The 13,772-nt window shown below is 38.9% G+C and overlaps 1 protein-coding gene across 2 annotated transcripts in view; it reads right to left on the reverse strand.

Annotated features, from left to right (window-relative positions):
• Window positions 1-13,772, reverse strand: part of LOC128698674 (MAM and LDL-receptor class A domain-containing protein 1) — a 696,795-nt gene that overhangs the window by 81,499 nt on the left and 601,524 nt on the right. For both annotated transcript variants that reach the window (XM_070084847.1, XM_070084846.1), the window contains exons 83-85: window positions 12,555-12,830; window positions 8,039-8,192; window positions 5,480-5,600 (exon numbers count right to left, since the gene is read on the reverse strand). In XM_070084847.1, coding sequence (XP_069940948.1) covers window positions 5,480-5,600; window positions 8,039-8,192; window positions 12,555-12,830 — 551 coding nt within the window. The remainder of the gene's footprint in view (window positions 1-5,479; window positions 5,601-8,038; window positions 8,193-12,554; window positions 12,831-13,772) is intronic.

Consider the following 13,772-nt stretch of genomic DNA (forward strand, 5'->3'; position numbering starts at 1 on the left):
TTACAACCCCATCTATAAATATATTGAACTACCATGGTGACATTACACATCCCTATCAAAGACCCACCTTCACTGGGATGTAGTCTCCCTCTCTACTACACACCCTAACCTGAGCCTTACTGTCCTCATAAAAACTCTTTACAGCATTTAGTAACTTACTACCTATTCCATATACTTGCAACATCTGCCACATTGCTCATGTATCCACTCTATCATATGCCTTTTCTAAATCCATAAATGCAATGAAAACTTCCCTATCTTTATCTAAATACTGTTCACACATATGCTTCAATGTAAACACTTGGTCTACACATCATAGATGTGTAGATCATCTGCAATCCTACATTCTGTCTTGCCTCTAATTCTTTCAAAAATAACCCTATCATACACTTTTTCTGGTATACTCAGTAAACTTATTCCTCTATAATTTTTACAATCTCTTTTGTCCCCCTTCACTTTATATAAAGGAATTATACATGCTCTCTGCCAATCCCTAGGTACCTTCCCCTCTTTCATACATTTAATAAACAAAAATACCAACCACTCCAACACTATATCCACCCCTGCTTTTAACATTTCTATCATGATCCTATCAGTTCCAGCTGCTTTACCCCCTTTCATTCTACGTAATGCCTCATGCACCTCCCCCACACTCACATCCTGCTCTTCACTCCTAAAAAATGGTATACCACCCTGGCATTCCCACCATCTGCCCAATACCTCCATCTCCCCATCTACTAACTCCCCTACTCTGTTTTTAACTGACAAATCCATTTGTTCCCTAGGCATTCTTAACCTGTTTATCTCACTTCAAAAAATTTTTCTTATTTTCATCAAAATATCTTCACAGTGCCTCTCCCACTCTATCATCTGCTTTCCTTTTGCACTCTCTCACCACTCTCTTCATCTTTCTTTTACTCTCCATATACTCTGCTCTTCTTATAACACTGCTGCTTTGTTAAAATTTCTCATAAGCTACCTTTTTCTCTTTTATCACACCCTTTACTTCATCATTCCACCAATCACTCCTCTTTCCTCCTGCACCCACCCTTCTATAACCACAAACTTCTGCCCCACATTCTAATACTGCACTTTTAAAACTATTAGAACCCTCTTCAACTCCCCCCCCCCACTACTCATACTTGCACTAACCCACCTTTCTGCCAATAGTTGCTCATATCTCACCTGAACTTCTTCCTCCCTTAGTTTATACACTTTTGCCTCTCTCTTACTTGTTGCCATTTTCCTTTTGTCCCATCTACCTCTTACTCTAACTGTAGCTACAACTAAATAATGATCCGATATATCAGTTGCCCCCTCTATAAACATGTACATCCTGAAGCCAACCCATCAACCTTTTATCCATCAATATATAATCTAACAAACTACTTTCATTATGTGCTATATCATACCTTGTATATTTATTTATCCTCTTTTTCATAAAATATGTATTACTTATTACCAAACCTCTTTCTACACATGGCTCAATTAAAGACTCCCCATTTTCATTTACCCCTGGCACCCCAAATTTACCTACTACTCCCTCCACAACATTTTTATTCACTTTAGCATTGAAATCCCCAACCACAAGTACTTTCACACTTGGTTCAAAATTCACCACACACTCAACAATTCCCAAAACCTCTCTCTCTCCTCTATACTTCTCTCTTCTCCAGGTGCATATTTTTTTTTTTTTTTTTTTTTTTTAAACAAGTCGGTCGTCTCCCACCGAGGCAGGGTGACCCAAAAAAAGAAAGAAAATCCCCAAAAAGAAAATACTTTCATCATCATTCAACACTTTCACCACACTCACACATTATCACTGCTTTTGCAGAGGTGCTCAGAATATAACAGTTTAGAAGCATATACGTATAGAGATACACAACATATCCCTCCAAACTGCCAATATCCCAAACCCCTCCTTTAAAGTGCAGGCATTGTACTTCCCATTTCCAGGACTCAAGTCCGACTATATGAAAATAACCGGTTTCCCTGAATCCCTTCACTAAATATTACCCTGCTCACACTCCAACAGATCGTCAGGTCCCAAGTATCATTCGTCTCCATTCACTCCTATCTAACACGCTCATGCACGCTTGCTGGAAGTCCAAGCCCCTCACCCACAAAACCTCCTTTACCCCCTCTTTCCAACCCTTTCGAGGACGACCCCTACCCCTCTTTCCTTCCCCTATAGATTTATATGCTTTCCATGTCATTCTACTTTGATCCATTCTCTCTAAATGACCAAACCACCTCAACAACCCCTCTTCTGCCCTCTGACTAATGCTTTTATTAACTCCACACCTTCTCCTAATTTCCACACTCCGAATTTTCTGCATAATATTTACACCACACATTGCCCTTAGACAGGACATCTCCACTGCCTCCAACCGTCTCCTCGCTGCTGCATTTACCACCCAAGCTTCACATCCATATAAGAGTGTTGGTACTACTATACTTTCATACATTCCCTTCTTTGCCTCCATAGATAACGTTTTTTGACTCCACATATACCTCAACGCACCACTCACCTTTTTTCCCTCATCAATTCTATGATTAACCTCATCCTTCATAAATCCATCCGCCGACACGTCAACTCCCAAGTATCTGAAAACATTCACTTCTTCCATACTCCTCCTCCCCAATTTGATATCCAATTTTTCTTTATCTAAATCATTTGATACCCTCATCACCTTACTCTTTTCTATGTTCACTTTCAACTTTCTACCTTTACACACATTCTCAAACTCATCCACTAACCTTTGCAATTTTTCTTTAGAATCTCCCATAAGCACAGTATCATCAGCAAAAAGTAACTGTGTCAATTCCCATTTTGAATTTGATTCCCCATAATTTAATCCCACCCCTCTCCCGAACACCCTAGCATTTACTTCTTTTACAACCCCATCTATAAATATATTAAACAACCATGGTGACATTACACATCCCTGTCTAAGACCTACTTTTACCGGGAAGTATTCTCCCTCTTTTCTACACACCCTAACCTGAGCCTCACTATCCTCATAAAAGCTCTTTACAGCATTTATTAACTTACCACCTATTCCATATACTTGCAACATCTGCCACATTGCTCCTCTATCCACTCTATCATATGCCTTTTCTAAATCCATAAATGCAATAAAAACTTCCCTACCTTTATCTAAATACTGTTCACATATATGCTTCAATGTAAACACTTGATCTACACATCCCCTACCCACTCTGAAACCTCCTTGTTCGTCCGCAATTCTACATTCTGTCTTACCTCTAATTCTTTCAATTATAACCCTACCGTATACTTTTCCTGGTATACTCAGTAAACTTATTCCTCTATAATTTTTACAATCTCTTTTGTCCCCTTTCCCTTTATATAAAGGGACTATACATGCTCTCCGCCAATCCCTAGGTACCTTCCCCTCTTTCAAACATTTATTAAACAAAAGTACCAACCACTCCAACACTATATCCCCCCCTGCTTTTAACATTTCTGTCATGATCCCATCAGTTCCAGCTGCTTTACCCCCTTTCATTTTACGTAATGCCTCACGTACCTCCACCACACTTACAGTCTGCTCTTCTTCACTCCTAAAAGATGGTATACCTCCCTGGCCAGTGCATGAAATTAACGCCTCCCTTTCTTCCTTAACATTTAAAAGTTCCTCAAAATATTCTCGCCATCTACCTAATACCTCCCTCTCCCCATCTACTAACTCCCCTACTCTGTTTTTAACTGACAAATCCATACTTTCCCTAGGCTTTCTTAACTTGTTTAACTCACTCCAAAATTTTTTCTTATTTTCATTAAAATTTCTTGACAGTGCCTCTCCCACTCTTTCATCTGCTCTCCTTTTGCACTCTCTCACCACTCTCTTCACCTTTCTTTTACTCTCCATATACTCTGCTCTTCTTATAGCACTTCTGCTTTGTAAAAACCTCTCGTAAGCTACCTTTTTCTCTTTTATCACACCCTTTACTTCATCATTCCACCAATCACTCCTCTTTCCTCCTGCCCCCACCCTCCTATAACCACAAACTTCTGCCCCACATTCTAATACTGCATTTTTAAAACTATTCCAACCCTCTTCAAGGTGCATATACGCTTACTATAACCCACTTTTCACATCCAACCTTTATTTTACTCTACATAATCCTTGAATTAATACATTTATACTCCCTCTTTTCCTGCCATAGCTTATCTTTCAACATTATTGCTACTCCTTCTTTAGCTCTATTTGAAACCCCTGACCTAATCCCATTTACTTCTCTCCACTGAAACTCTCCCACCCCCTTCAGCTTTGTTTCACTTAAAGCCAGGACATCTAGCTTCTCATTCATAGCATCCACAATCATCTATTTCTTATCATTCGCACAACATCCACACACATTCAGACATCCCACTTTGACAATTTTCTTCTTCTTTTTAGTAATCTTTACAGGAAAAGGGGTTACTAGCCCATTGTTCCCAGCATTTTGGTTGACTTTTACAACACGCATGGCTTACGGAGGAAAGATTCTTATTCCACTTCCCTATGAATATAAAAGGAAAAGTAATAAGAACAAGAACTATTAAGATAAAATCAAAGAAAACTCAGATGAGTGTGTATAAATAATTGTGTACCTGTAATCTTGCATATTTATGAAACAGACAAAAGACACCAGCAATCCTACCATCATGTAAAACAATTACAGGGTCTCATTTTACACTCACTTGGAAGGATGGTAGTACCTTCCTGGGTGGTTTCTGTGAATATTCTACAGAGAATACATAGTTGGCGATTAGGAGAAGGTGCGGGGTTATTGAGGAGGTCTGGGCATTCAGAGAGAATGAAGGAAAACAGGATTACTTGGAGGGTGTATAAATCTGTAGTGGAGGGAAGGTGGGGTAGGGGGTCATCCTATGAAAGGTTGGAGGGAAGGGGTAAAGGAGGCATGAGCATGTTAGATAGGAATGAGTGGAGGCATGTGTTTTTCATAACCTGACACGCTGCTGGAGTGTGAATGAGGAAACATTCATGAAGGGATTCATGGAAACTGGTTAGGCAGACTTTAGTCCTGGAGGTAGAAGTACAGTGCCTGCACTCTGAAGGATGGGAGAGGATACTGCAATTTTGAGGGGCAACCGAGCTATAATATTGAGATGCCTCTGGCAAGAATAAGTGATAGTGAAAGTGTTTCTTTTTCAGGTCAATATACTGAAGTGGGAGATGGTCACTGCTTTAAAAAGCTAAGTAATGCTTTAGCAAGAACTTCAAAAAGCAATACCTGCAAGAAAATGGGTATTAAAGAGAGTACAGCAAAGAAAATAAGTAAGAGGAGAGACTTGAAACAGAAATTTTTAGATAAGATTTGCTTTGTGGAGCTCAGAAAGGAATTCTCTTGTGAGGAGTATCACATAAGGAAGATGCATTTGTACAGTATCAAGCTCTGGTTTGTTAAAAAGATTTTTATACTGTAGCTTAGCAAACTCTGGATTACTCACCACATAATCCTGCAAATTACTATTATTATGTAGTGGAAGATTGATTTTTAGCCATACATTTTTCACAGTCGTATCAAGCTGTGTTAGGAGTTCTAACCCATTTTCATAATAAGTATATCGTCTGAAAAAGAAAGAAAATTTCATTCAGTAGTTATAAACTATCTACCCATGTGATACCTGTGTTCAAGCTGTCTTTCCAAAAACCAGGTGCAAATATAATCCAATAATGACCCATTGAATCATAACATCCCAACTTAACTAGCAAAGTGTACACATTATACTGCACTTCCTAATTCTGCTATTCCAGTACAGTTATCCAGTTTCCCTGAACCCTTTTTTAAATAAAGTATTACTATGATCACACTCTAACAGCACTCATTGTCAAACACCACTCACCTTCAATCACTAACACACTCAGTTGCTGGATGCTCAAGGTACTGTCCTTAAATACTTCCCCAGATTTATATTCTCTCCTAATCAGTCTGGCTCATTCACTTTACATGACCAAACCATCTCCACCCCTCTTCCAATCTAAATTTTACCTGCTATATCACCACACCAATTCATTTCTTCATTCCTTATTTTCTGCAAAATATTCATACCCTAACCTAAGACTCTCCTCAATTTTTTTTACAGCTTTTCAACAGACAGCATGCCAGGTTGATTGACCATGGGTCATTAAACTTGCAAATCACCTGTACACTTTTATCAAGAATATTTTTTTTTTTTATTATCACACCGGCCGATTCCCACCAAGGCAGGGTGGCCCGAAAAAGAAAAACTTTCACCATCATTCACTCCATCACTGTCTTGCCAGAAGGGTGCTTTACACTACAGTTTTTAAACTGCAACATTAACACCCCTCCTTCAGAGTGCAGGCACTGTACTTCCCATCTCCAGGACTCAAGTCCGGCCTGCCGGTTTCCCTGAATCCCTTCATAAATGTTACTTTGCTCACACTCCAACAGCACGTCAAGTATTAAAAACCATTTGTCTCCATTCACTCCTATCAAACACGCTCACGCATGCCTGCTGGAAGTCCAAGCCCCTCGCACACAAAACCTCCTTTACCCCCTCCCTCCAACCCTTCCTAGGCCGACCCCTACCCCGCCTTCCTTCCACTACAGACTGATACACTCTTGAAGTCATTCTGTTTCGCTCCATTCTCTCTACATGTCCGAACCACCTCAACAACCCTTCCTCAGCCCTCTGGACAACAGTTTTGGTAATCCCGCACCTCCTCCTAACTTCCAAACTACGAATTCTCTGCATTATATTCACACCACACATTGCCCTCAGACATGACATCTCCACTGCCTCCAGCCTTCTCCTCGCTGCAACATTCATCACCCACGCTTCACACCCATATAAGAGCGTTGGTAAAACTATACTCTTATACATTCCCCTCTTTGCCTCCAAGGACAAAGTTCTTTGTCTCCACAGACTCCTAAGTGCACCACTCACTCTTTTTCCCTCATCAATTCTATGATTCACCTCATCTTTCATAGACCCATCCGCTGACACGTCCACTCCCAAATATCTGAATACGTTCACCTCCTCCATACTCTCTCCCTCCAATCTGATATTCAATCTTTCATCACCTAATCTTTTTGTTATCCTCATAACCTTACTCTTTCCTGTATTCACCTTTAATTTTCTTCTTTTGCACACCCTACCAAATTCATCCACCAATCTCTGCACCTTCTCTTCAGAATCTCCCAAGAGCACAGTGTCATCAGCAAAGAGCAGCTGTGACAACTCCCACTTTGTGTGTGATTCTTTATCTTTTAACTCCACGCCTCTTGCCAAGACCCTCGCATTTACTTCTCTTACAACCCCATCTATAAATATATTAAACAACCACGGTGACATCACACATCCTTGTCTAAGGCCTACTTTTACTGGGAAAAAATTTCCCTCTTTCCTACATACTCTAACTTGAGCCTCACTATCCTCGTAAAAACTCTTCACTGCTTTCAGTAACCTACCTCCTACAAGAATATGTAATCCCTAAAATAAAGATTAAACTCTTTGTAGATACACAGAGATATACACCTTAAGATGCATATCTAAAGTGTATACAGTAGAAAGATGGCTAGTATTTTAGATTATAGAAACAATTGAAATGTATTACCTGGAGTTTACCTGGAACTCTCTCCAGGTAAACTCCAGGTAATACATTTCAATCGTTTCTATAATCTGAAATACTAGCCATCTTTCTACTGTATACACCTTGTTAAATGCATTACCTAAATTCATATATATGATAAACAGCTTTTCTCTGTACACATACATATACAAGTCAATGAAAAAATTAGATCTACACATTCATTTCCTATTTTGAATTCACTATGTGAATTTTGAAAGCAAACATTTTCTCCCTTATCACCATTTTCACTTCACCATTTCATCAACTTCTCTGTCCTCTTGTACTCAAACCTCTGCTCTGCACACACATTAACACTGCATTTGCTAAGTCCACAACATAATTTTTTGACATACAATAAATGAAATGTTTTATTAGGTAATTTATATATAAAGAAAATAAGCAATACAAACTTGTAAACACTGATGATTCCAGGTTTATTACCAAGAAACTGGTACCACATTCTGAAGAAACATTCTCTGGAAATGCCTTGTATAACTGGAGAGCGGATCTGGGCAACAGTGGTGCGATTATGCAGTATGTCACCATTAAACTTCAGATAGTGTCCTGGGGATAGTTTCACTTAATTATAAACTTACTGTAAACTTTTTTAACATGTTTCTGAAACAGAAACTATTATTCTCAATTTTAAGGTAGCCAACATCCATTTTAAATAATTTTGTTAATTCTGTCCAGACTTGATTTATACAGTGCCACAATTATTGCTCCCTAAATTCAATATATGGTAGGTCATATTTAACTTTTGATCAATTTTCAAAGATCTAATCAAGCTAGCCTGATTAGAAGCAGATTATCCAATATCCTGAATACCTCCTTTAGAGTGCAGGCATTGTACTTCCCATTTCCAGGACTCAAGTCCAGCTATATAAAAATAACCGGTTTCCCTGAATCCCTTCACTAAATATTACCCTGCTCACACTCCAACAGGTCGTCAGGTCCCAAATACCATTCGTCTCCATTCACTCCTATCGAACACGCTCATGCACACTTGCTGAAAGTCCAAGCCCCTCGCCCACAAAACCTCTTTTACCCCTTCCTTCCAACCTTTTCAAGGACTACCCCTACCCCGCCTTCCTTCCCCTACAGATTTATATGTTCTCCATGTCATTCTACTTTGATCCATTCTGTCTAAATGACCAAACCACCTCAACGACCCCTCTTCAGCCCTCTGACTAATACTTTTATTAACTACACACCTTCTCCTAATTTCCACACTCCAAATTTTCTGCATAATATTTACACCACACATTGCCCTTAGACAGGGACATCACTGCCTCCAACTGCCTCCTTGCTGCAGCATTTATAACTCTAGTTTCACACCCATATAAGAGTGTTGGTACTACTATACTCTCATACATTTCCTTCTTTGCCTCCATAGATAACATTTTTTGTCTCCACATATACCTGAATGCACCACTAACCTTTTTTCCCTCATCAATTCTATGATTAACCTCATCCTTCATAAATCCATCTGTCGACATGTCAACTGTTAAATATCTGAAAACATTCACTTCTTCCATACTCCTCCTCCCCAATTTGATATCCAAGTTTTCTTTATCTAAATCATTTGATACCCTCATCACCTTACTCTTTTCTATGTTCACTTTCAACTTTCTACCTTTGGTGGAATGATGAACTAACGGGTGTGATAAAAGAGAAAAAGGTAGCTTATGAGAGGTATTTACAAAGCAGAAGTGTTATAAGAAGAGTAGAGTATATGGAGAGTAAAAGAAAGGTGAAGAGAGTGGTGAGAGAGTGCAAAAGGAGAGCAGATGATAGAGTTGGAGAGGCACTGTCAAGTGCTTCTCCAACCCAAGCTTCACACCCATATAAGAGTGTTGGTACTACTATACTTTCATACATTCCCTTCTTTGCCTCCATAGATAACATTTTTTGTCTCCACATATACCTCAATGCACCACTCACCTTTTTTCCTTCATCAATTCTATGATTAACCTCATCCTTCATAAATCCATCTGCTGACATTTATGACTGCATATTAGAATGGCTACTTAGACATTTATTGGACAATGACATCATTTGTTTACTTTTGAACATTGGCAAAAATCAAACATTCCCTCTATTTTGAGCTCCATTTCAAGGTTCTTTTTGTAGTTTACCAATCAAAATCACCTCTATTTCTATGATATGTTTTCCATTCTATCAAATGAGACCAAGAAAATGAGAATACAACCATAAATACTATACAAAAATATACCACAAAGTCGGCATTTTAATTAAAAAAAACAGTTGGAGTTTTTTTTTCCATTATGCACTGCGTGCTCCAGGATTTTTTTTATATGGTGCACACTGACCACACAGACCCATTCTCTCACATGTGGGCCTACCAGCTTTCTCCTGCTTGATTTGAAGCTGCTAGAATTTATGAGTATATATACATCAAACATGGTACCTTGTAAGACGTATATATAGGACCAAAACAGTCAAAGGGTTAAAGAGATAAATACATATGATAATCGCCACATTCTTGAGATATATATAGAAAGCTCCCATGTACTGGCAGATCCATATCATATTCCAACACAACTCATATATGTATAACTTTCACGGCGCACATAAGTACGATAAGGCACCTAAATTACTGGGAACGGTTGAAGGTCCTTGATCTGTATTCCCTCGAATGCAGGCGAGAGATATATGATAATAATATACACTTGAAAGGTCCTGGAGGGATTGGTACCAAACCTACACACAAAAATCACTCCCTAAGAAAGAAAAAGACTCGGCAGGAGATGCAACATTCCCCCGATGAAAAGCAAGGGTGCCCCGAGTACACTGAGAGACAACACAATAAGTGTCCTGGGGCCCAAGACTTTTCAACTGCCTCCAAGCATACATAAGGGAGATTACCAAGAGACCCCTGGCTGTCTTTAAGAAGGCACTGGACAGGCACCTAAAGTCAGTACATGACCAACTGGGTTGTGGTTCGTATGTCAGATTGCGTCCGGCCAGCAGTAATTGCCTAGTAGATCAGACCCTGATCCACCATGATGCCTGGTTGTAGACTGAGCCATGGGGGCATTGACCCCCAAAACCCCCCCCCAGGCAAACTCCAGGTAAACAGTAGATCTGTACCATTATTCAAACACAACTTGCCAAAATATAAAGTAATATAAACAATTTAAAACATGACATACACTTCTTCTTCTTTCAACAAACTGGTCATATCCCACTAAGGCAGGGTGGCCCAAAAAGAAAAACAAAAGTTTCTCTTAATAAATTTAGTAATTTATACAGGAGAAGGGGTTACTAGCCTCTTGCTCCTGGCATTTTAGTCGCCTCTTACAACAAGCATGGCTTACGGAGGAAGAATTCTGTTCCACTTCCCCTTGGAGATAAGAGGAAATAAACAAGAACAAGAACTAGAAAGAAAATAGAAGAAAACCCAGAAGGGTGTATATATATATATGCTTGTACATGTGTGTGTAGCATGACCTAAGTGTAAGTAGAAGTAGCAAGATGTCCCTGAAATCTTGCAAAGACATAAACTATACTGTAATATTTCTGTGACTAAATTCGTGTCTGCACAAAATACTCATTATGAATATAACCAGATACAGGAAGGCACCACTTATACAGTGGGTTAGGTTCCAGGTTACCACTATAAAGTGGAAATAGTTGTAAAGCAAATCACACTTTTTTTCACTTTTTTTTTTTTTTTCAACAAGTCGGCCGTCTCCCACCGAGGCAGGGTGACCCAAAAAAGAAAGAAAATCCCCAAAAAGAAAATACTTTCATCATCATTCAACACTTTCACCACACTCACACATTATCACTGCTTTTACAGAGGTGCTCAGAATACAACAGTTCAGAAGCATATACGTATAAAGATACACAACATATCCCTCCAAACTGCCAATATCCCAAACCCCTCCTTTAAAGTGCAGGCATTGTACTTCCCATTTCCAGGACTCAAGTCTGACTATATGAAAATAACCGGTTTCCCTGAATCCCTTCACTAAATATTACCCTGCTCACACTCCAACAGATCGTCAGGTCCCAAGTATCATTCGCCTCCATTCACTCCTATCTAATACGCTCATGCACGCTTGCTGGAAGTCCAAGCCCCTAGCCCACAAAACCTCCTTTACCCCCTCTTTCCAACCCTTTTGAGGACAACCCCTACCCCTCCTTCCTTCCCCTATAGATTTATATGCTTTCCATGTCATTCTACTTTGATCCATTCTCTCTAAATGACCATACCACCTCAACAACCCCTCTTCTGCCCTCTGACTAATGCTTTTATTAACTCCACACCTTCTCCTAATTTCCACACTCCGAATTTTCTGCATAATATTTACACCACACATTGCCCTTAGACAGGACATCTCCACTGCCTCCAACCGTCTCCTCGCTGCTGCATTTACCACCCAAGCTTCACATCCATATAAGAGTGTTGGTACTACTATACTTTTATAAATGCATATAAATGCTTCATAACATATTTACACTTTGGGGCAGTCCTTGGACCCAGTATGTGCCTCTGTAATCCTTTGTCTACTGCCTAGGACACTACCCTGGGGCACTCCGACAGATACTGGCTGGATAGTGGAATTGACTTCATTTGTGTAAGATAAGATTTTAGGTAATTGAGGGAATGTCCTCTGATGCTGTAATGATTTAATTTTAGGTGCAGGAGATTGTGGTCCACTGTATCAAATGGTTTCCGTAGGTCAATGAAGAGCCCCAGAGGATATTAATTTTTATCAAGGGCTGTATATATTATTCCACAACTACTATATACTGGCAGATCTTTATCATTATTCCAACAAGACTAATGAGCATTGGCAGATTTGTACCATTATTCGAACGTAACTCTGTACTAGAAATTTGAGTGTGTTTGTCAACAAGTATGTACTGAAGTGCACGTTCAGAATCATGACTTACCATTTGTAGTAGACAATGTGTGATCATAAGCAGGTAATGTTCCAATCACATCTGATGATGCCTGCAAAAGTATCCAGTTACCAGTATTTTCAGTCTCTGGCTTCCAGTCACTACACAAACCGTCTTCAAAATTACATCGGAACTTGTATGGAGAGCATGTGGAGCTCTGCTCATCAGAGGAATCAAAGCAGTCATTAGAATAGTCACAGACCTTTCCTTCATCAACACAGGCACCAGATCTGCACTGGAACATCCCTAGCTCGATGCAAGTCAACCCTGTACATTGTAAGCATTCAATCAATATGATGTAATGAAATTTCTTCTAATAACTTGTTTACATTTCATTTGCAATGACAAACAAGTATGAAATTCAAATATCAGCCTTAGAGTGGAAGAAATTTACTCCCTCTACCTGGAATGGCTAATTTTTTCTTAGGTAAATTATCTCTTGACAATTAATTTAAGTACATAAGGCAGCAGTCTCTTTAGTATCTTATATAAAAGGTACACACCAGACAGAGTCAAAAAAAATATTTTAGGCTATGCAGAAACTCTTTCACAATACCAATTAATAACTATGCAAATAGTTCATTACTACTGTAACCCAATTAGCTAGCAAAATGTTGGGACCCAATTCTTGGGCCCCCTATGTGCCTCTGTAATCTTTTCTAATTATATTGCCTACAGGATGAGTAAGGGATGCATTAACCCTTTGAGGGTCCGTCCCACAGTTCTACAGCTTGTCTACAGGGTCCAAGAATTTAAAAAAAAAAAAATTATTTTTTTTATGAAATGGTAGAGAAGCTTTTTTTTAAGGTAATAAAACAAAAAGCATAAAATTTGATGGAAAATTGACGAAATTACACTATCGTAAATTTGATTGCATTGGAGATATTTAAGCATTGGCAATTTTGCCCACTTTGCCTCCTATTTTATGCCAATTACATTATTCCAGTAGACTAAATTCTTAGCTATTTCTCTAGTATCACTTCTATTTTATCGATTGAGCACAATAAACTGCTCAATCAACTATTTCAACTACCCAATAAAGTGATCAGAAATTGGTACTTTGACCAATTTCACACAAAGTTCAAAATATTACAGTTTCAAAACAGGGTCCAGCATAAACAATGCAGGGATTCCTGGCACTAAAATAACATTTCCTTTGTTTATTAGTTATGTTTTCAGGCTTTACAAATGAATTCCATTTTGATTTTT

This window comes from Cherax quadricarinatus, chromosome 14 (genome assembly GCF_038502225.1).
Source record: "Cherax quadricarinatus isolate ZL_2023a chromosome 14, ASM3850222v1, whole genome shotgun sequence".
Taxonomy (NCBI): domain Eukaryota; kingdom Metazoa; phylum Arthropoda; class Malacostraca; order Decapoda; family Parastacidae; genus Cherax; species Cherax quadricarinatus.